This window comes from Vanessa cardui, chromosome 8 (genome assembly GCF_905220365.1).
Source record: "Vanessa cardui chromosome 8, ilVanCard2.1, whole genome shotgun sequence".
Classification (NCBI taxonomy): domain Eukaryota; kingdom Metazoa; phylum Arthropoda; class Insecta; order Lepidoptera; family Nymphalidae; genus Vanessa; species Vanessa cardui.
In genome coordinates, this window is record NC_061130.1 from 8,058,677 (window position 1) to 8,084,145 (window position 25,469).

General features: G+C 29.5%; 2 protein-coding genes across 3 annotated transcripts in view; one reads left to right on the plus strand and one right to left on the minus strand.

Moving 5' to 3' along the window:
* Nucleotides 1-25,469, plus strand: part of LOC124531707 (neural cell adhesion molecule 2-like) — a 58,888-nt gene that overhangs the window by 6,897 nt on the left and 26,522 nt on the right. The window lies entirely within an intron of this gene.
* Nucleotides 1-25,469, minus strand: part of LOC124531705 (ATP-binding cassette sub-family G member 1) — a 35,197-nt gene that overhangs the window by 2,706 nt on the left and 7,022 nt on the right. The window contains exons 3-11 of the mRNA XM_047106204.1: nt 7,226-7,343; nt 6,737-6,929; nt 5,151-5,296; nt 4,489-4,727; nt 2,939-3,073; nt 2,633-2,772; nt 1,565-1,733; nt 749-849; nt 248-403 (exon numbers count right to left, since the gene is read on the minus strand). Coding sequence (XP_046962160.1) covers nt 248-403; nt 749-849; nt 1,565-1,733; nt 2,633-2,772; nt 2,939-3,073; nt 4,489-4,727; nt 5,151-5,296; nt 6,737-6,929; nt 7,226-7,343 — 1,397 coding nt within the window. The remainder of the gene's footprint in view (nt 1-247; nt 404-748; nt 850-1,564; nt 1,734-2,632; nt 2,773-2,938; nt 3,074-4,488; nt 4,728-5,150; nt 5,297-6,736; nt 6,930-7,225; nt 7,344-25,469) is intronic.

Here is a 25,469-nt window from a genome sequence, read left to right on the forward strand (position 1 = left end):
TACTAAAGTGCGGATTTTAACCGCCTTCAACATTGAAGGATATTTATTAGAATATCTTTTATTACAGCTAGCTTCCTTGCCAGATGCACAGAGATTGAGCTTTATTACTGAGCGTTTAAGGTAAAAACTATATGAGTGTAATCTGCAGACCTTTAAGGATATAAATTTACATTAGAATACTTTATCATGTGCCTAATTTATGTTAGTAAATTATTAATCTATCTTTGGTTAAATTATTTTAAGTTACCTTTGTGGGTGTAGTAGATCCAATAAAATATCCCCATGCTTGAGCGCAGAGCGAAGTGGCAACTATTGTGGCAAGAAATAGGGTTGCTCGTGTTGATTCAAGCGGGTTGTCAGTTAGCCAATATGACAAGACGACGTACGAGACACATGATATCATCTGTAAGAGCAACAACATAGTCATGTAGGAGGTGCGTGGAAGATTATTTACGGATTATGTACTATGTCTTCATTATGTCCAAATATAAATTAATTAGTTGGAGTGCATATTATTAAAGCCAATGTTTCTGTAAATGGATTTCATGTTACAACTTTTTTTTTAAAGTTACAATTTTGTTTCTACAATAAAAATATTTCTAAAAAATTCATTTCAATTTTTGTGTGTATCCAGAAAGTCTGGGCTCTTTAAAAAAAATAACTTAATAATCATAAATAATTAGAAGGTAACTAATAATTTACTCTTCATTCATAAAAAGATTTATGTTTCAAATAAAGATTTATTTACCTGAAATGGTAACTCCACGGCTAATATTGAAAATATATAAGGTCCTAAACTATACCATCGATTAAAGTATTCGCCTTTTAATATATCCATTTCCAGAGGAACTGAAACGAAATAAAATAAATAATGAAACAAAATACAATATTATTATTTATTATAACATATTTAGTTTATTTCCTTTTTAAACATGCATAAAATAATTGACGAGGATTTATTAGATCGGAAGTCCAAAAAGGTTCAATACTTAGCAAGCGCCTTATCAAAGTTAATAGCAACGTTTAATTCTTCCACTCTTTACATAAATTATGCCTTAGTTGTAAGTTAAATTTTTCCTTTATGATAAAATTGAGCTAGAAATAACTATAGAAGATTAAAATAGCAGTGCGTGAAGGTTCAACTGCTGCGCTAAGGCATCCTCCCCTTTTAAGATAAAGTTTATTCCACCATGTTGCTGCAATGCGAGTTATATAAAATGTGGTAAATTTCATTGAAATTAGGCACATGCTGGTTTACTCACGTTGTTTTCCTTTACCACCGAACACGAGATAAATTACAAACACCAATGAAACAAGTTTTTACTTGTTTATTTTTATTTTAAATGAAAAAAAAAATAAGTAAAAATTCAATGGTGTAGCCTGAGTTTGAACCCACAATCTTCCGTTAAGCTGTACAACTTTTTAACAACTGGGCTCTTTAGAATGTATCTACTCTGTTTAAATAGAACCTAGATATAATCTTCTAGGAAAAAAAAACCGTTTTAATGTACGCCTGTATATTTTTATCGATAGATATAAAATAAATCTAAAAAATAAAACTTACAAGACAATGTGACAGACATTTTTCCAGTATAAACCACGAGCAACATCGACCCGTATAAGTAGACGTAATTTCCAAGAACACTGCTAGCTTCACTGCCAACTCCCGAGTACAAATATCCAAATATCAAGGCGATTACGACGTGAGCTGCCACTCGATACAGGAATAGAGACTGAAATTTTTACAAAGACATAAAATTAATAATTAAAAAGCTAAGTTTCAAAACAAACTAAAATATACTTTATTAAAAAAAATCACACGCAATTTGAGTAGTCATTTAACAACTATATTAAGTGAAGCTACTACGGGTTCGGAAAGTGGACATAACATCTTAGTTCCCAAGGTTGGTGGCACATTGACGATGTAAGGAATAGTTAATAATTCTTACAGCGTTGATGTCTATGGGCGTAGGTGACCACTTACCATCAGGTGGCCCATATGCTCGTCCGCCAACCTATACCATAAAAAAAAAAAAAAAAAAAAAAAACAAAAAAAGTAGATTCTACCGAGAAGAACCGTCAAGAAACTTAGACTTAAACTTAGTAGTTATTCTTTTTTAAGTTTTATAAATACAGTAAAGTTAGTTAATTACAATTATATATGTATGTAATATATCCTGCCTGGAAGTCAACAAGTATTCATTTGTCTCATCCACGCTTTTTTATCGTTTGTATAATCTTGTATTAAATAATATTCTTTCTTTACCAATGTATTTTTCACAAATTATTTAAATTTATGAATCGGTGAAGTTAAAAATGTTTGTGGAATTTTATTATAAAAACGGATACCTTGCCCCAAAAAGGATTTATTGACTTTGCGAACACATGGCGTTATAAGTTTATCCTTACTTCTTGTGCACATATAATGATTATCACAGATTTTATCAAATTTTGACTATCTATTTATAATATTGAGCACAACCATCAGCTTATTAATTTAATATACTTATGTTTGTATTATTGGAATAAAGTGTGTATCATAAACAATCAAATATTATTAAACGAATATGAGATAATAAATAGAAATAGTGTATGTATTGTTAGGTGTGAATAATATAAAAAAAGAACTTACATAATTTCTCGTTGTTATTAAATAATTCCTATACAGCAGGATCCACGTCTGTTTCAAGTAACCAGATGGTCGGTTCGAATAGTTATTTTGATATTTCTTGTTGCTTCTTATTTGTTTGTCTTTCATTTCGGTATCCATACCTACACAACATAGTAAATGAATATTTTATACTGTAATAGATACTTATGATAGCTTACACACTTTCTAGGAAGTCACATAATGTACCGTCAATATCAAATTACAATATTCCTTTAGGTGTTAAATTATTACTCGTATAAAAAAGTATATTTACAAAGGAAAACTTACTGAGTGTGTTAGAGAACGTTGATATAACTGGCACATCCTCCCATTCCCTAGAGGTTGATTCAGGTTTGTACTGGAGCATCGCTTTAGCGGCTTTGTTTAAGTCAACATCATATTCCCCAGAGGCCACTTCCATTACTATAAATAATATTAAAATTCAATTATAAAATATCATTAAAAAATGTTTGCTATATTTTTTTCAAAGGAGCACAAACTGCATTAAGCTAATCGCTCTGACCTAAGACTGTCATCTCAGAATAAGGTCAATAAGACCTTTGATTTGAGGTTATTTCATTCTGGTATTAGTTCTCCAAATCGACCAAGTAGAATGTAGATATTTACAAGATCGCAGGTTCAACAATTGCTGATTTGAGACTTGAGTGAGTAATAAATAGTGAAGTAAGGTAAAATAAAGTACATATAGTAAAAATATCGATACCGATAATATTTTACTTCCTTAAGATGTCAGAAACAATTAAATTATCCAAATAAAGTAACGAATATGTTAATATACTTTAATTATTAACTTATTTATTCCTTGACCTTAGCTAAAACACAAAGCACCGCGATAGCCTCCTATTATCGCCAGAAAATAAAAATCACGGTGCACTTTGCATTTATTTTTGTTATAGATTAATGGCTGTGTATTACTTATATAATTCATAAAGAAAAATAAACGTATCAAGTAATATTTTATGTTACAGGTATTTTAGTAACCGATATTTAAGTCTAAAACTATATTGGTCTATTAATATACCAGCGACAGCTCAGATACTCACAGGTACGACTATTATTTTAGTACAAATGTCTTGGGTTTACGAGCATTGATACTTTTAAAATCGATAATGTGAAATTACAATCAAGATGGTTTTTCATTAATAAAATCTTTTTTTACTTTCCTCATTGGGAAGTCAATGGAGGAAATAACTGACATTTAGACATGGTCTATACTTCATATCCTCCAATCAAATCCATTAAAGGGATTACCTTGTGATGTACAGCCATCGATATTAATAGACTGATTTCAAGTTCAATAACACATCATGTACAAGGTAGTTTAGATTGTTTTAAATTATATATGGATGATATGACTTGAAAAAGTTATTTCAACATTTAACACGCTACTAATGTAAATAGAATCAGTAAAAGTTAATATCATAATTATATAAATGTATAATAATATATTTATGGCAATATTAATATTATCTTCATGAAACCTATGTCAATACTTCGTTGAATATAGAAAATGGTATGTCTTAAAACATGTAATGTTTATTCACCAATCAATATTTATTACTGAGTTAATATTTAATTTAAGATTTATTTAGGTTAGAATTCATTAATGAAAACAATGCAATAATGTTTAACTGTGTCCAATGTCATTTGTATTATCGCGATTGTATCGAAGGTTGAATACTAGAAAACTGTATTGCAGGCTAGTAACGGCTAGCCAATCGTTTGTCATCGGTTTTATATCATTTAATTATTATAATTGTAATACAAAAAAATAGTAGCATATTTTGAAAACAGAAAATTGTAAAAAATACACTTACAGAAATCAGCTGGGTTATGATATGGCGGGCATCTTAAGCCAGCACTGGCCAGAGATGGAAGGAGATGCATTCGTGGTCCAGAGTAGAGCGTACTTCCAGACGTTAAGCAGTAGATAGAGTCAATCTTATCGAAAAGGAGTGCAGAGGGTTGATGTATGGTGGCCACTAGTGTCCGACCTCCACGTGCCAAGCCGTTGAGAAGGGCAATGAGAGATGTCGACGCTGAAGAATCTAATCCGCTAAAATATACAAAGGTTGCTTTATAATTTTTGATTAACATTTAATATGATATTCAGATTAAGCAAATTAAAATAAATATTTTTCTAAAATAAGTGCGGTATAGATATGGTCAATGTATAATGTGCATAATGTAGACTTGATGTTATTTTTTTTATACTAGTTGCCAAATGAACGTATGAACTTTTGTATTTTGTTAGCAAAATACATGCTTTCATTTTATTGTTCTGTATGCAAAATATTTAAATATTTACGTTTACAGAATTTTTGAAAACTGTACATTTTCAGATTCAGTTGACATGTTGAGGTCATTGGCATCTTAATATTTTGAGGATTGAATTATACATGAAATTTTGAATAGTTATTTTACTATATCCGTTAAGTACCAACGCTACGAATGTAGATTTATATGTATAAGTACTTACGTTGTTGGTTCGTCAAGGAATAGTAATGATGGATCTGACAATAGCTCAAGAGCCACAGCCAGTCTCCTTTTTTGACCCCCGGATAGATCTCTGCAAAGTGTCCGAGAAGCTTTACTGAGACCCAAAAGCGCCAAGACTTCCAATACCTAAAAATGAAACAATTTTATTTAATAATTGCATGTAAATTTCTAAGTTACCTGTTATAAGAAAAATATATTTTTTTAAACTCTTGTCAAGCTAAAAATGCTAATCTGATAATACGTTAATGTATAGTTTCAAGATGAGCGTAAGCAATACAGTAAATACTACATTATGTGGCACATGTGAGATAAAGATAAGACTATTTTATATCGTTTATGATTGGTCCGGTAAATATTTTTTACCTAGATTACTTTACAATATATTTATTTTAAAATATTTTGTCTGCCATTATGTATATACAAAAATGTGAATGTTTGCTTGTTCTATTCGTTTTTACGTTTTGAGTTGTTATGTGTACCGTGAAGGTTTTGTATGTTTGGCCTTCAATTAAAATGTTGTATTTACCTTAAATTTGGAAAGAGGGTTGTGATTTTTCACCATTTAAATAGACAAAAACAATAATAAAAAACTTCAAAACCATTTCCTCCGTTTAACAAACTATTTTTTTTACTTATTGACGATATTAAGAGATACATATAAAAATAATGTAAAGAAAAAAATAATTACATTAAAATTTGCAAATTCACGGTGTCCCCAAACTTATAAATCGAATTTCGACGACTGAACTAACATTAAAAAAAAGACAGCATCGCGTCATGTGTATCCGCTAGCTGTAACCATCTATCATGTGGTAACAGATCTTACCGCATGAGGTACTCCTTTTCACATGCGTTCTCTTAAATATACATTGTGCATAACGACCCAATACGTAAATATTATCAAAGACAATTCTTTAAAGTTATACTTTTACGAGTTCAAAGATTTTGACTGCAATCGATGATATAATTTAGTTGATAAAAAAGGTCTAATAAACGAACCTGTACTATTCTATTGAATTTTGATAGGAGTATGTCCGTTACACTAAAATTTTAGAAATAATTAAAGAAGCTTTTTTGTCGCTATTGCTTTAGTAAACTTTGTAGTGTATAGAGTGTATAATCTACTGTATAAAAATAACAAAATTGTAATGTGTGTGTTATTTGTGCATTTATACGCAGAGTGCAGCCTATTCTATATTTTTGCAGCTGAATACTAAAAACTATCTTTGTAACCAACAGTTTTATGTATGGAAATATTCAAGTGATCCATCCTTCCTACGTGAGTTGAGATTTCATTTTTTCATTTTAACTGAACTAAATTTATTATTATGTTAAAGTTTCATATCAATCGGTTTAGTAGCGGTTTAAAGTTAAAATAACTTGTCGTTGAAGACTTTATTCAATAAACTCGTATGAATATCATTTAAAATTTAAATAAATCTCGATTGGTAAGATTTTTGCATCGAATAATATTACGTGTATTATATAACATAACGATCAATAAGTGGGCACTTTTATAATAATGACACAACTTTCACTATCTATGTTCACGGAATACTGCCTTACTTTCTCTTTGCGTTCTTGTGACTTGAAGTCGGCCAGTTTAAGAGCGGCGGCGAGAGACATGGATTCATAAACGGTAAGGTGTACGCGGAGATCATCGTGCTGGCGGATATATCTCGCGCCTCCTCGTCCGGTGGACTGCGAAGCGCATGTGCACACCCCGTTCACTGTTATCTCGCCTTTCGCTCCTTTCGTTCTAGTGATACAAACGATATTGTATTTTAATAGTGTAGTCATCATTTTTAGTTAAAGTTAAAATATATTTCTTGGTAATTACTACTGAAAGCTTATATTTTATAACAGGTCTTTTAGATAACGTCTAAGTGGGCGAAAATTTGAATGTTGAAAACATTTATATTTAATATTACATTTAAAATCATAAAGTCCATAATTATTAAACTAGAACTCAGAAATATGAAATTAAAAAATTATAATCCGTTATAATTATTATTACAATGAGCCATTATTTGACAAGTATATTTTTGTTCTTACGAATAGCCGGCTAGAATGTTCAGCAGAGTCGTTTTTCCAGCACCGGACGGACCCATTATGGCCGTGAGTTGTCCCGGCTTGAAGCATCCATTCACACCCTTTAAAATATTCCTAGTTTCTGTAACAAAAAAAAAGATATAGTTATAACATTGATTGCAAAAAAAATATTTTTATTATTTGATGTATAGTCCTAGTCCTATAAAAAATAAAAGCTATATGAAACGCGTGCAATATGTAAAATAAAAGAATAAATACGGTCAGTAAAACAGAAAGTTAAACTTTATTTATACATAATACGCCATTGGCCCATTAGCCCTATTTCGTAAGCAGAAAGTTACTTCTAGTTTGTAATTAAGTACAAAATGGTCAAACATCTACTACTTTTGTTTTATTATGTAGTAAATTATAAAGTTATATAATTACGTGAAAAGTGAAAAAAAATGTTTATTGTAATATATTGATAAATAAATTTTCAATAGCCTTTATTATCTATTGCTAATTATATGAAATCAAACCAAATTCAAACATAAGTTTCCGTATCGTTATCATCCCTTTAAACTATGACGGAAGAGGAGATAAGGGGCTGATTAAACAGATAAATTATTATTTGTTATTCATTTTAAAAACAGATTGCGAGTTGTTTTTTGTATATTTCACAAGTTTTAATATTTTTATGTTTTTTTATACCATATTTCAATGAAAGACATTGACTGCATTATACTGTCTTTATGTAATGTATATATTTCTTTATACTAACTTCTTGCTATCCTTATTCTACTCATGCTTTCGCCGGCGGTTTTTCCGAACCGATACGACATGGGAACCTTCAAGAAAAGAGCGTACTCCTTTTTGAAAGGCCGGCAACGCACCTGCAAGTCCCCTGGTGTTGCAGGTGTCCATGGGCGGTGGTAGTCACTTTCCATCAGGTGAGCCTCCTGCTCGTTTGCCACCTATGCCATAAAAAAAAAAAAAAAAAAAAAAAAAAAAATGCGAAGTCGGTCGCAGGAGTAGAGTGAGGGTCTACAAATGTTTATATCATATATACTTATAATACTATAATAAACGAAATTCCAGCGGATAGGCGCATTACTAATGTAAGAAACTATCGATATACCTTAGAGTACCAATGTCTATAGAAGGCCCATTTGTCCGTCTTGCCCTAAAAAAATCGACGCATGTTTGCTAAAAGATCCAGTTGATAAACCATACGAGTATCGAGCTGATTGAGGATGTATAATATAATTTTTGTAAAAGAAAAACAGATGTGTGGGCTATAGGGATGAGTATAAGGTCTTAGTATTTGGTATGTTCTATATCCTCTGGTCTAATTAATTATTATTGCTGTGAACATAGTTACTGCCGCAGTGTCTTATTTAATTACGCCACTTGGCCAAAACCGTTACGCAAAGTACTTGTTTATTGAAATTTAGGGTCTCTTGTAAAAATTATAGGTTTTGGGGCTGTGATGTGGTAAACGTAGTAAACTTGAATGGCAAATTCAATCAATACTCAATATTAAATAATAATTTATCATATTAATTTCAATAATGTCAATACATATATAATATCATATCAAATAAAATTAGTAAAGTATTTTAATTTTATATACAAAGCAATTGAATTCCGAATGTCATAGGATTTTATTCGTAACAGCTATTATTCGTTAGCCCTGTTAAGTCATTCTTGTTGTAAAATATTTTGTTTCATGTTTTTGTAAGTGTAATTAGTTAAATGAGTAAGCAAAAATTATAAAACGTGTAATTATTCAATTTAAAAGTTGATTATTTTCTAATGACTTATTTTAATTGATATACCCTAATCTTTAATTATGTATGGTACTTACGAAATTTTATAATTATAAATTTTTTTGTACGTTTCGTGGGAGTGTTTTGTAATGTTTGTATATGTACAGTGTACATTGTCTTATATAATAATTATTCTGCCTATAAGTTCGTGTAACAGAGTTTATGAGTTTATGCTTGGTCTTTAAACGTCAATATTAATTACACTTGATTTTCCGTTTGAAGAAACTACTCGAGTTGTAATGAAAATGAGTTTCTTTTATATCAAATTGTGTTTGATATTGTTGATTTTTTTAAATACTGATGTGCCCGCGACTCCGTGAGCTTCCGAATTTAATAAGAAGCTTATTGATCAGTTCGCAGATTTTTTATAACTTACATAAATATGTTGCATAAAGCAGCTTTTGTGATATTGAGACGATGACTTTATTATTATTTTATATATAATTCTAAGATAAAAGTAGCCTTAGTTACTTCTTATTACATCAGCTTTTTGCCAGTGAAAATCCCGTCAAAATTGGTTCAACCGGTCTAGAGATTAGCTGTTGAAAAAATTATTTGATATATGTACCACATACATACGCATTTAGTAAAAACAGTTATTTAAATATTACAAAAGTACACTCCGATTTTATTATATGTATTTATTATAAAATATGAATAAATTGCCGAAATTACACTAACATTTTTTTTCCTATTAATAACTTTTAAAACTAAATATTAAAAATTATATCGATTATAACAATTCTTTGCACAATTTAAAAAAAAAAAAAATAAATGTTGAACACAATAGTTGTTAATATAAAAAAGTAGGTATCATGAATGACTATAATATATGTATAATGAACACAATACAACTTAAGTAGTTAGCTTAATAAAAACTATGAAGTCATAGTAAAACTCATAACTCATAGTTACTTCAGATATCAAGTGAGTCATTATCGATATCAGATAAATACAATTATATTTTTTATTTTATATTTATGTATGTCCGCTGGGGGGCGTTATCGTGTCCATATTATGCAGTTCTTGATAACGTATAAAATTATATTTAAAACTCAAACTCAACAAATATTATATGCTCGTACGGCAAACCGTGTTGACGTGTTTCGATTATTTATCGTTCAAGTTTAATGACGTTCGTTCGTCCGAGTAGACGCAGCATGAATAAATCATTTATCGATATTTTTGTGCCAATTATTTTCATTCTGTCAATACCTTCCTATACATTTTGTTATATTATTATATGCATAAGACTTTAAAAGTTTAACAATATATGTGAATTGAATTATAAACTTAACAGCCTTTGTTCTTTTTGTCTTTTAAAATGTATCATAACTAATTATTAAAGTTTTGTTTTTCATACATGTAGAAAAACAAACGCCATTTTTTGTTACATTTATAATAAAAAACAAATGAATATTTTGTACTGCAATCATTTTCGTAGTAACCGTGTCGGTTTCGTTTGACATCTTTATGTCCTCTTGATTATTTGAAATGTATAGGAATTTATAATTATATTGTTTATATAAGATTATTCAAAATGGTCCTTCATATTACTAGCTGAGGATATTGAATGTTATTTTCTGATAATACAACTGTAAGATTCCACGCAGTCAAGATTTGTTCAGTAGCTGTTATTGATTCGTATATCTTATAATATTACATGAGCAAAACTTTTATGTTTATATACATAACTATACAAGATTATTTCGTATCTCTCTTAGTGCTAGGGTTTTGTGTCAGCCCAACGGGGTAGATAACACTCACTCATCCTCAGTAATTCCTAGTAGTGTTGTGTTCCGCCTTGAAGGATGAATAAGCCAGAGGTACAAGGGACATAACATCTTAGCGCCCAAGGTTAGTGGCACATTGACGATGTAAGGAATGGTTAATATTTCTTACATTGCTACTATCCACGCTCGGTGGTGACTATTTATCATATGTTAGCCCATACGTCCGTCCGTCCGTCGGAAATAGCTGCAACGATTTCGTGCAAGTTTTGTATTTTAATAATGTTTTAATTTTTCGTTTTATCTACAAAGTTGTCTTTCCGCATGTTTTTCCTTTTATTTATTTTTTATAACAAACCATTATAGTTCAGGTGCTTCTTATTTAATTCCTCGATGTACATTATTCTTATGTAAATGAACTAAAAATTATTATTGTATCAGCGGTGTCCGCGTTTCGAATATCCACAGGAAAAATAATGTTGAAACTGCAAATATTTTGATTTCATCGACATAAATTAGAGTTCAGACAATATTTAAGTGTTGAGACGGTAATTCGACTGCCTGTTCGTTACCTCATTACGATTATCACACACTAGTTGTGAGTAACTTTGTCTTAGAGTCTGAAAACAGGGCAAGAAGGTAGACATTTAAACACCAGGAGTTAGCTGAAAAATTTAAAATGGAAGTGACTGCTAGTACAACCTAGAATCTAACCAAACGATCCATTAGTTGCGTTCAAAGTCAATTTTTATTCGCAATGACAATTTTATCTTAATCATAGGTCTCTTATGTCCGGTCATCGTATTAATGCGATGTAATTATTTTCACATATCTAGTAATGACCGTCGTGACCACCGGCTCTTATTAACACGGTATAAAGCTGTAATTACTGCTGCTACACGTTAACTTGTTACAAACAATAATGGACGCATATTAAATAGGTACTAAGCTGCTGGTTTATATTTTATAAGTCCGCGCAACAATGATCGGATGCAATAAATATGTTGGGTTAATTACAATTGTTTTAATGTAATTATTCATTTTGATTGTATTTCTTATTATCACTTCCATGTTCGTACGCACTCATATATCGCGAAAGATACGTGTATTGTTTTTCGCTTTATTTGTTGTAGTATTATCTTTAGGGAAAAAACACATTTAATTATTGCACTTTCAACGAATAATCTTCTCCAATAAAATATACTTTATTTTTTTTACTTTTTATGTTAAACATTCGTTGCTCTCTAGTCACTTATATGTAAGGTAAATATAGTTCATTTATATTTCAGTAATGCTCCTCGTATATTTTAAATTAATTTACTCAATTTCATTTAATGGTTTCCTTTAATTCAATAACAAATTAAAAACTACAATTTAAACTTCGATGTGTACAATTGAAAATATCCGCCGGGCATCCCGTGACGGTTATGTTTTTGTTTATCATAAAACACTTTTTTAAATTGCAATATTCGTATCAAAAACGGATACAAATTTATCACTGAATAAGTCAATGTCAAATGTCAATTGTCGTTGGAAACTTATTTTAAATTTACGTTCAAATAAAATAATACATTTTGATGTATATTTATAGGTATAGGTACTTATTAAACTATATTGTTTGTTTATTAAGTACCTTATCACGTTTCTAGTGCCTTAACGTAATTTATCCAGAGACTATTGACCAGAGTTAATAAAGTAGCTAACTTGAAGTAGCTGACGCAGCAGTTATGACCTACTACTGGGTCCTCTCCCCCTGCTTAAATGAGTTTTTTTGATACATATGTGTGACAGAATCTTTATTAGAAAACTGTGCCTAACTTTAGGCCCAGCACACACGGCGCAACGCATTTGCAACGAAACTGCGACTTCTAGTTACTTTTGAGTTTCAGCCATAGACTCCTTTGAGAGACCGCACACGACGAAACCTGTATGAAACTGGTTGGAAACGCGTTTCAAACCAGTAAGTAATTATAATTAGTAAAAGTGAAATGCAAAAGATACATAAAATAGTAAATATAAATACGAAAATTATCGAAAGTATATATACTTATAACAATCAATCTTCATCATTTAAAAAACGCGAAGGAAAAATAAAAAAAATAACAATACAAACATAGCGTAAAAATATAACAAAAAGTCAATCTAAAGATTTGAAAGAAAAAAAAAGGATTATAAAAATTAGACCTAACAATATTGCTTAAATACTAATTTATGTGATATGATAAGAACGTGAAAATACATTATTGCTCAAATTTGAACCAGCAATCATCGATTTTTTCCACTAAGTTATCTCGGCCCGGAACTTATCATGGGAGTCATAGTAATTATCTCTCTAACATTTGATATTAGTTAGACACGGTCTTTAGCTTGATTAACATATAATGCACTCATTAATATTAAATTGTGTTTTTAAACATAACTATTAATTTATTCAGAAAGAAGGCCCGTTTTTTTTCGTTTATTCGAGACATCATTGTATAAATAATAGGTCCGTTTTATTAGATTTTTTATTAAGTTTGACGTGAAAAATATTAATCTGATTATATCATATATCATGGAAATTTGTCAACAAGCTGCTATACAACGTTGACAGCCATTTTAACGAAATATTAAAATTACGTACTTAAGGATTTTTTTAGTAACTATTTTAGTTAGGTATTACTTATAGTCCTTATATTTTAAATTATAGATATATTTAATTTAGACTAGTAAGTAGTTTTAGACGTTTCGTTACGTTTCGAATAACGCTTATGGAAAGAAAGTAGGATTTATAGTTACATTACCTCGATTTATTTCCTGCAAAGATATCGCTTACAGCAACAATAATTGTATTCCGTATAATATTTACTAAAAAATATCAACAATATCGAAGTTCGTAGAATATGTGAATTTGAGTTTCATATCAAACCAAGTTCACTGAATTTTATTTTTATTTTACTTTGTATAAAATTTATATTATATATCATCTTACTTATACGTTTACGGCATACTTTCAGAAAGCCTGTAACGGGATATTTGTGGGCTGTTATTCCCTTTTTGTTAAGTATGATTTCATAAATTATCGATAGGTTTAAGTAAATATGAAAAAAATCTAAACAGTCATTATAATATTAGTAACAAGAAACAAAACCGCATACGTGCACGCATGTCTTACACAAACCTATAATAATATGTGTCAGTCATTACACATATTTACAACGTTTTTTGCATACATTGCAGTATAGAGGATGGTTATTATTACCCAAGTGAAAACATAAATCGTTAGGAAATACGCATAGTCTGCTATAATTTAAGGTTCGTTGCTCTTTCGCCTTCAGCAAAAATAATTACCCCACCTTTTTCATGTTGAGTAAACATATACATTTATTTTATACTAGCTGATCCACGCAGTTTACTTGTTTTATACGGTTCATTGTTATGTATCAATATTTTGTTCCGCTTTGTATTTACGTTCTCAAGAAATGTGCTATTTATGGAAAAAATATATCTTAAATCGTACTGGTTGATAATTACTATCAAACATACTGTTCAGCTTTAACATAGTAATATAGTTTGTATAGTAAGTATTTGTTTATGGATTGGGTTCGCAATACGTATATACGTACGTATTACGTATTTTCCTTAATAAAGCCTCTATAGCAATACAACTGACAAAGTGGCCTGACTGACGCCTCGCTTAAATTGATGGGTCCAGAAGCGTTTATATTATGCGAGTAATGCAAGTAATACTTTTTAAAAACTTTTCTCCAATTAAGTACAGTCAATTACTGTAAGTCCGAAATATGAATATTACTCTAGCCTACCTAGTTAAATCTGAAAAAGGACTTAAATGAGAATTGCATTTTTTTTTAACGTGAAAAATCCGTAATCGCTATCTGTTAACGCTACTATAATTCCTTTCAACTACCAAAAGTGTGCACAAAACTTAAAAAAATATTTCAAAGGAATTCGTAAGATTCCTGGATATAATATTCTCAAAGACAAAAATTAAAACTCACCACAAAATACAATTGAGCTATATGAGTGAGTTACTAAGTGAATTCTTACAGAATAGAACATTAGATATTGTACACGTGGCTAATTACAAGGGTATCACTAACATGGCTAGTATCTCAATTAGATAACATAATATTATATGTATAAGCTTAGTTGGATCATTACTATTGTATAAGTGCTTATCATTTTATTTTTAATAATGATATAGAATTTACATTTTTATCATATTTTTTTTGTTACAATCAGTTTGAGGAAATAAAAAATAAATAATGTTTTGTATATAAGTATTTTATTTAAACTTAGAATTAAATAATTTTACAGTCAATTATTATAATTAAGGAATTGACGTTCTTTAAGTTTCAACCTCGTTACGATATGACGTATTTTAGAAGATATTAATAAAAAAATACGGCTATTTAAACGACGGCAATAATTTCTCGTGGGCATAAAATAGCGGTGAGGTCAAGCGACAGCGATTTTTTTTTTGCTTTACAGAACATTCCTTTCCTTCCTTAATAAAACTACCACGTTTACCGGTTAAGCCTTTATTAATATACTATGAAAAATATGGATGACTTATCATTTAATAAGCCTAGGTATGAACCGTGTTTAGAACAGGATATAGTAGAACTATAAATATAGTAGAACAGGATAAAGCGACACTACTACTGTTCGCATGTGGTTGATTTGTATTTAAAACCATATTGTAATATAGCGTTGACATTTGTCAGAGATTTTATTTTTGTACAATATCAAAATGAAACAAGTCGAACTACCCTCATAATTATCCTCGCAAAAATGTCTTTTCATTAGCCTAAAATAGGTTAGTTGGGACGAGCTATTAGGACGCAACACTACGAGTATCTGAGTAGCTCATAGTAAGATCGTTGAAGTCGTAGCATTGTTGCTTGTTCATATTTGCAAGTCAAAGGACTTATAAAGCTACCTACTGAGTTTCTTTGTGGTTCTTCTTGGTACAATCTACATTCCGAATAGGTGGTTTACATTTAATACAATCATGTGAAAAAGCCTACTGGAATAAATTATATTTAGTTTAGTTTTTTGTAACATAAATTGAATTATATATTTTATTACTTCTATACTACTTACATACTTGTATTTTATAATATTTATTTAATAATATAAAATTAAATTGTATGCATGTGTTTATTTGTAAAAGTTCACCTAAATGATCATAATATACATTTTTAAACATAATTTATTATTTATTTATTTTGTCATAACTATGATCCCTGGAAATAAATAAAATATGGTGCGTGCGTGGTGAAGGACTCTAAAGAAAAAAATGAAGGATGTTCTGAATATACCAACTACTTGGCCAACCTTTTCAACGGCAGACTTCTCCTCATTAGTGCTACTACTATTTTTAAATACAAAAGAATACTTTTTGAATTAAGTAGTTTTTTTTTAAATAAAAAATAGGAGATGCTACCTTCTGCAAAGTTATTTACGTCAGTTTTCTTTTTTTCAGTACAAAATAGGTCTACTTTGTCAGTTCGCTTACGTTTTTTTAAGCGAGGGCTTTGGTCGGCAATGACATTTCATTAACTCTACTTTACTTACCTATTTAATAGGAAACTATTAAGTGTTCTTATTCAAAAACCTTGATTAATTTTTAATAGAAACGATGTTTTTCGTAGTACTAAAATAAAATTATAGTGTTAAAACACGATAATTATGCATCGGAAGAAATATTTTGGTGACCTGATATAATTTTTTACTTTACGAAGCGAAGTTCATAAGAATAATGATGACTGATCATGAATGATCATGGACGACCTCCATGATCGAGTGGTGTGTATACCGGTTTTCATGGGTACGCTACTCTGAGGTCCCGGGTTCGATTCCCGGCCGAGTCGATGTAGAAAATTCATTAGCTTTCTATGTTGTCTTGGGTCTGGGTGTTTGTGGTACCTTCGTTACCTCTGATTTCTATAACACAAGTGCTTTAGCTACTTACATGGGATTAGAGTAATGTATGTGATGTTGTCTCATATTTATTTATTTATTATTATTATTATTGATGAATGAGTACGTTCTATTTATGTATATTATATTTATCTATATTTCGACCGTTTTGCATATTATTGGTCGATTGGGAGATCATGGGCTTATTTATTTATTTTAGGATCCTGCAGAAAAAATCACTTTGAGTCCAGTTTTAAGCAGTTTTTAGCAGGTAAGCAGTCGTTTGTTTGATTGGCCACCGACTCCTGAACGCAAAACGAGTGCTCCTGTAGTGGAACAAATCAGAAATATATATTTCTTACACTATGTAATACATACGTCAAATCTTAAAGGGCAATTGGCTAAAGTAAATTTAGTCAGACGGTCATTAATTTATGTATCTGTGAGCCAGATACGCATTTTAATCTACGGGTATGTATGTATAAATGATTAATAATATTACTCATTTATGACATAGCTATACCTACTACATATTTTCTTACGAAGCGCACTCCTCATTTTCTATATTAGTAAATTGTACTCGCATGAAGACGGGCAGTTCGCGTTTACTATATTTCTTTAAATTTTACATAATAAATTCATAAAAAAATATTATTTTATATTTATTCACATATATATTTTATTGTGACTTTGAAATATTTAATATAATAAAGTGGTTTTAATTTATTTTACAATAAAAAAAAATATAAAATTAAATTATGTACTGGCATGTGTGTGCTCTTGAAAATAATTAATTAGTATTAGCATCAGGTGCTTTTTCATTGTTCATAGATTTCGTAGAACGCTTCTCTAATAGATCTTGCACATAGATAATATAGAATGGAATAATGAATCACTGCACTTAACTTGTTATATGTCAATAGCATTTGTATGGAAAACTACATGTAACAATTAAGCCACGCGCTATAAAAATGAATAAGAATAAATTCAAGAACATTTGGGTAGGCTAGCTTAAAGGTCTACAAAGCCCGAGATCCTTTGTTCAATTCGGAATTAAGCCATTGTTTTTGTTCGAAATAATTTCTATTGCAACCCGAGCTTAGACTCTTCATCTTCATCCTGAACCTGAACTCTCTCAGTTAATGCCGGATGTGACATTCCATCGGATTATAAGTGACTGTATTTCCCACTTGTACTTTATAATATTTCCAATGCATTAAAGTTGGTTATTAACTTGTAAATCGATTACTAGGACATCATAATCACAAACTAGTACAATCCATTAGTCAGATAATATACCTTTTAATTTGAATTCATGATATTATTTATTAGCATATTTATACTTGTGTATTAAAAAGGATATAATACCTATTATGTTTTATATAAATTAATACTAATTAGTAATTTAGTATAAAATTAACATTTTCGGATCGTGTCATAAGTTTTAAAGTAGCATATAAATCGGATCATTATTTCTGGCGGGTAAACGAAACAAAAAGAAAATTTAACTCCTAAACATATTAGTATTATATTTTAAATAGCGCTTAGCAAAAGTTTTTTGTTATTTGTTACAAGTTAAAGTTAAGATAAACAATTTTATTTTTAAAAATAAAACATAAAAATAATTTACGGAAAGGATTTTAAGAAATACTTCATGACGAAAATAAAAATAAAAAAATAATACGGAACTTCATCTTAACTGTCGTTGATTTGTCGATGAAAATGAAATTCATTTACATGCTCAACAATTTCCGTAAAAACCTTGTAAACGCTTTAAATTTATAAAGATATCCGATGTTTTGCCCGTAATCGTTTATTAATAATTAATTTAAAGGTAATATAATAATTTATAATAAATCTCAGAAAACGGCTTCGGTGTTAAATGTACAGGCAACTCGAGCTGTGAAAATAATATGACCTGCTTTTACAATAAGCAAAGCGCGAGCAATGTAATCGTTAAGATACTTTAACATTAAAATAACAATTTAACGTCAATTAACCTTAAAATAAGAATACATTCGTAACTGTACTCTTTAAAGCGCTAAAACTTTCACCAAATGTCACAGTAACAATGGCAACTCGAATTAGTTTTTAATTTGAATTGACAACTCTTTTGTGCGTCATCGTAAATACAACGAAGGTTCCAGAAGTGGTAAGAACTGGGCCTCCCCTCCAAGTTAAATCCCTCCACAGAAGGTAAAACGTGTACTAACACGTGCTATTCGTGTTGTTACACTTTCCCTATCTATGTATGTACTATGAAAACGCAATATAATTCAAGAAGGGATAAATTTTATAATTGCATTTAGTTTCGTTCTCGTATTTGCCTCATGGCAAATGTTTTTTTATATATATATGTAATTTTATATGTAAATCTGTACTCATGAAATCGTCTGCACTAAGGGATCAACGAAGAACGGCCAAAAACTTTTAAAAAGGGAAAACAAAAACCTAAAATTTGGAACATAGGATTATTTTATAAAATTGCATTTTGCAAGCATTAATTTTAGATACTATTTCACGGAACTAACTAGATACGTAGACTGCATTGAGAAGTCCATCCGTAGTAGTCCGGTTTTAACATTAATTATATAATATACTTATCTAAAAGATTTATTTTGCCATGTTTTATGTATACATATCGTATATATTGGTAGTATCTTTTTTTTTCATTCCATTCGTAATCTTATTTAAATATATTACTCGGATTTTGTTTCAGTATAGTACTTATATTTTTAAGTATCCAAATTATACGCACGACTTGTATAGATAATATGTACTTAAAATTTGGCTACAACAGTCCAAGACTTTTTCACAAGAATTTTCGATATATATTCTTTATGATATCATATAGATTATGTTTCTTTATTTCTTCTTTGATATACATATGTTAATATTTCCACTGATATGTCTTGCATAATAGTAGTAATTCATTTAGTACTGCTAAATAAATTCGTATCATATTCTAGATTCTAGCATCAGTAAAAAGTCTTATCTAACGTAGAAAATTTATATGTTGGCAATTAAGTAATAAAATATATGGGCGCGTTAAAAAAAGTTAAGCTGTGGTGTTATTGTACCAGTAACCGATACTTTCTGTGTTACGATTAACCATTAATGTTGTGCCTTTACTCTACATAATCTACGTGCAAATTTAAAAGTTACGAAACACTTTTTACAGGGACACTTATGAATTATGCCTTTCTACGAGACGTAAACAAAACAACTTGCCGTTAAAAATTTTAATCGGACGTAAGAGAAACGTACAAACGCAAACGTTAAATATGTCCATGTGTGTTGGTCGCAAGCAGCATGATTTATTATTTTTAAACATAATTACATATTATTTAATTACTTGGTAAATTATTAAACTATTTTTCAAGATTGTATAAGTAAGTTTTTGGGTTTATTTATCTTAAAATATGCGTAACCGTGAGAAATCTTAAGATTCGTCTATGATAGCACATTACTCGTATTGTTATATTACGAAAACATCAAAAAAATATCATTTATGATTTTACATGTTTACCGCAAAAACTTTTTTAACAACGTCTTTTCATCTACATGCCATTAAAACGCGTGGGAAATATTATTAATTTAAATCTAATTATTAGTAATTAATAAAAACAAAATTATATAAAAATTGGGGGTATGGGATAAATTTGAAATGAAGTGATAAATTTTTAATTAATATTAAAAATACTAGTAAAATTCTAGTCTAATTACGCTCAGCTGATTATTGTTTTGTCAACGCTCCAAAAAAAGCACGCGGACTAACGACTTTCTCGCGGGCTACGTTGACATAATAAGTTAAATAACATCGTATTTATATAAAACATGGTATATATTTTATTTAAATTTGCTAACTAATATAAATTTTAAGTTCATGTATTATATTATTGACTTTCATGAAGTAAAATTTACTTTAGACATATAGACATTCTATTTTAGTCATTTACTTCTGTAGACAATTTCAATTAATACGAGTTTAATTGATTAAAGTTGTATTTTCAATTATTTGAATGTGTTTTCTTTTCTAAAGAAGCGTTTTTTAATTCAAAATGGAAAATCCGGAGAGACTCATTATTAACGGAAAATATAAACAGTGAAACTTATACAACCTAATACTGTATCATTATGACTTGCACAATTCGGTTGTTTTACCATTGTCTTTCGTTTATTTAAATTGCTTTTTTTTACCTTGCATTTACATCTACGTCTAATTATATAATGTTTTTAACCTAATCTCTAATATATAATTGAATATTTGTTGCTTTTTTCTCTTTGTTAAATCAGCCTCTCATTGTATTCAAAGTAATGTAATGAGATTTGATAGTGCAGCAAAATAAAATAATTTGGCCGTCATAGAATATCCTTTAGTTGTCTTTGTGTTAAAAAAATAACAAAAATATGAAATAATAAAACATGATTAAAAAATATCGAGTAAAATAAATAAAAACACAGTTTTTTTTTCAATAGTGTTAATGTTATTATTATTTTAGATATGAATGTAAAGTTCTATTAATGAAGAATATACGTACAAGTAGCTGCACCTACGTATACACCGCCAAGAGACAACACATACGCAAAGGGTACAGAATGAGTCGGTACTCATTTGGTGTATAACCACCAAATGTGTACCAATACATGTTTCACATCTAAAACGTATTAATTACAAGATAAATCTGGGGCTTTATCCCGCAAATTTATAAAACTTTATCCTCATCACAAACGTCAACCTCCTTATTAAAAAAGTAGCCTGTGTCGTTTCCCGGGCCCCAATATATATCTGTACCAAATGCCATCAAAATCGGTTTAGCGGCTTCGCGTAAACTGGTAACAGACAGTTACTTTCGCATTTATAATATTAGTATTGACATAGAATAATAAATAGATAAAATGATTTGTATAAGACTTAACATTATACATACCTACTTGTATTCATATTAGTTCTCGGTTGAGGTCACACGTTAACCCAGTTTAAGAAATGTACACATACTTTTCATTAACGTAAAGTGAAAACTTGTATTTACAATTTTACAGTGGTTCAAGCGGTCATTATTCCGTTATACTTAATATTATTCGCACCAAGCAATTTAACTGTGTCGCTTGAAATATAAAATGATATTGTGTAATACAAATACAATAGATACGTACTAATGTCTAATAAATTTACATGGGTGTTATAAATTAATATGTAATATGATATTATTACTTATTAGTGAGACTTAGACAATTTTCTACACATTTATGACACTTGTAAACCATGTAGCAATTTTCGTAGTAACATTTGGATTTTTTTTATACACCGAATCTTGAATGTTTTCTATTCTATTTTATATAACGCGGAGCCGATATGATGGTTTGCTTTGGGGTCATATTCACGAAAGAATACACAAATGATAGCTGGATTATCGTATACTGATTTGTACAACATTTAATAGGCCGCGACACCATCTCTCATACGCTTCTAGACAGCTGACATTACAGACATAATCCAATCACAAAACTATGTGATCACAATCAAGTATTTCATTATCTGATGCTATGATGATAAAGGGTTTATAAGGCTAAAGATCCCGAGGGTGCAAACCTTCCAAAAAAAAATATTATTTTTTTATAGAAAACCTCTGTCCATGCTCATTACCGCTTATCTCTATTTATTTTCATACATACATTTATATTTATAGACCAGAGATGAATGATAATAGTCTTCTTTGTTTATATCACTACATAAACGGATTTTGATGCGGTTTTTTTAAGTAGATAGTGTGATTCGAGAGGAAGGTTTTTGTATAAATAGCATGGACAATATAGTAAAAATACAATGATAATTTTTGAAGTTTCTACTGTGATGTCTTCAATAAACAAACTCTGTAGTATATTTAGTGTCAGTATTGCACCCGTGCGAAGCCATGGGTTGCTAGTACATAATAAAATATTAATTTAAATTTTTTTCACAATAAGACACTTTTACGAAGCTATGATAATTTTTTATCTAAATATATACGAATTCACACACACCTGTTGCATTTTATTTAAGTATTGTATTATCTTATCAATTCAATTCCTAATGTTAATTAATCCTCTAATTAAAGTTTATGTAAGATAAAATATTAGCAAAAAAAACGATTACGTAATAACTACAAAAGTTATTGACCAAAGACCAAATAAAGTCAAGATGATAAGAATATCTTCTTGAATTAATTTATACTTAATAATCTAAAAAATGTACTCGTACAAATTAATAGTATTATGTGTAAAGAATATTATTATCATCTCTCTAATATGTTAGACTTTAGAAAGATGGCTCGTTAATTAAAGAGTAAGCTGCCTATGGGATTATCTTCATATATTTAAATATTAATTGGCAATACACCAGAAAGCCAGGTGTGAGTTGAGCCCACGTTGAATACCCTTAAAATAATTAATGCGTACATATTATCTTTACATTATTTAAAACTAAGTTTTAATCTACTCAACGGATTTTAATGTGGTTTTATAAATAAAGCGAGTGAGTCAAGAGTAAGGATTATATGGATATTAAAGCCATACGCCATAAGCGGAGATTTACAACCTTTCCAGGCCGGAAAAAAGAGAATTTTCTTGTGATGTTTATTCTTTAAATCACTGTTATAACAATACAATAACATTTTTGGTGTCACTCTTGCCTTATAGCCAAATATAATACATTTTCTATAATATGACATTTATTCGAGGAATTTATACTTATCAATAAATGTGTAGATTTTAAACCCACTGATATGGTTACACATTAACCGCAGGGGTCTCCAGAATTATTGTTAAGGCGTATTTAAGTTTGTTAAATAATTCTTTAGAAGATATCATAGACTCCAAATTAAGTGCAACCAAAAAAATGTTCCATACGAGACGGTTGGTTGGATAACTGTAACAGTATAATTTTGACCTTGACAGGTAAAATGACGAATCTATTGTTCAATAAATATGCAACTGAACGAATAAACTAATCTATATATTATTCGTAATTCTCACTTATGACTAAAAATAAATAAATCAACATTATGTAATAAATATAACTAGTTAATATTTTCTTGCTAAGCGCACTTATCATAATCTTTATTTAAAAATTGCAACGGTGCGCATCAGGATCGAGTCGCTGGTTATTTAAATATCAGACTGGCATTATTTGCATAAAAATAACCATTATTTGTAAATAGATCTGTTCACTCACGAAGCGCGCCTTAACATTAAATTATCGGCTTGCATTGGTATGTGTGACGCTCGTAATTACAATATGTCGTAGTGTGCGTAGGATGACGAATGTAATAAAGAAAAAAAAAGCAAATTAGATTATATTCGTTGATGTACTCTTAATTAACAAGGAGGAGCGTGCCTTCGTGATATATCTATACTAATTATGCGTTTAATGTATAAATAATATCATCTTGTGTCCTTAAATACTTATATGAATTTTCCTTTCAACATAATATCGATTGGAGGAAATTAATGTGAAATTAGTTTCCTACTGTATTATGACGACCTTTTTATATATGTAAACGTAATTGCATATTGCAATACAGTTGCAAGAGGAAATTGTACATATCATTACATCGATTTTTTTTATTCAAGTAATTTATTATATTTGTAAAAGTATTATAAATATAATAAATTAATGTTATAAAATTACCATTCAGTAATACCACGACACAAATGAGGATTATGGTTAATGTTTTTAGATTGCTTATAGTTCCAAAGTTTGTAAAAACGTAACTGCAAGCACAAGGGCTATAACATTTTAGTTGCTTGCGCATTGGCGTCAATGTCTATGGACTGCGACAGTATGAACAGTGGCCACCACTTGCTATCGGCGACCCATTGACCCGTCTACATGTCTAATATATAAAAACTGTAACGCGAAAGAAATGTTGTGAAGTCCAACTCGGTCATTAAGTCAAAGTCGGCTAATTAGAAGACTTGATAGTCTTTTTTATTTTTTGTTTAGCTATTTTTAATTAGATTGTTTATCTTTTTAGTCGACTTCCCAATATAGTATTCTATTACACTAACTGTTTGTTTATTTTATTATTAAATAAAAAAAAAACACAAACACTTCACTACAGTACACTAGCGTAGGGATGACAAATAACTTTCCTGTTTTTCGTCACCATGCTATATGATTTCAAGAACGCTTAGAATAAAGCTGACCTTTAGTAAGTCGGTGTCAGCCAAAGAAAGAGCAGCCAAACTTAGGATATAATTATTAAGTAAAATTATTATTATAATTTATTGTTTAATAATAAATTAATACTTGAATTAATATCGAAGGAAAGTTAACCTTAACAAATATTATTTTATTTTAATAAAACGTAAATAATAGAATAATTTTCTTTTAAAAAGTATACTTTTGGAAAAAAATAACATTTCTTATTTTTATATCTTTAGTACTAATGAGTTTATTAAATAAATTATTAACGAGTTTAAAGTGTTCATTGTAATGAATATGATGACCATGCATGACTATTTACTTAATGTGGTTCAAAAATAATTTTGCTTTATTTTTATATAAAAAAACTACGTCTGCGCCAAAATATTTCAAGTAAGCTAAGCTATACATGTACAAGTACTGACAAGTCTTAACGACGAGGAATGTAAAATGCCATCAATTGTCTTCAATTGATTTGCGCCTGTTTGTTCCATTTAAAGTCCTTACAAAATAATAAATAAAGTAAATATATAGTATTTTCAATTTTAAGAGATTTCTTAAATTAGACCAGGCAATAAGTTACTACAAGATATGGTATA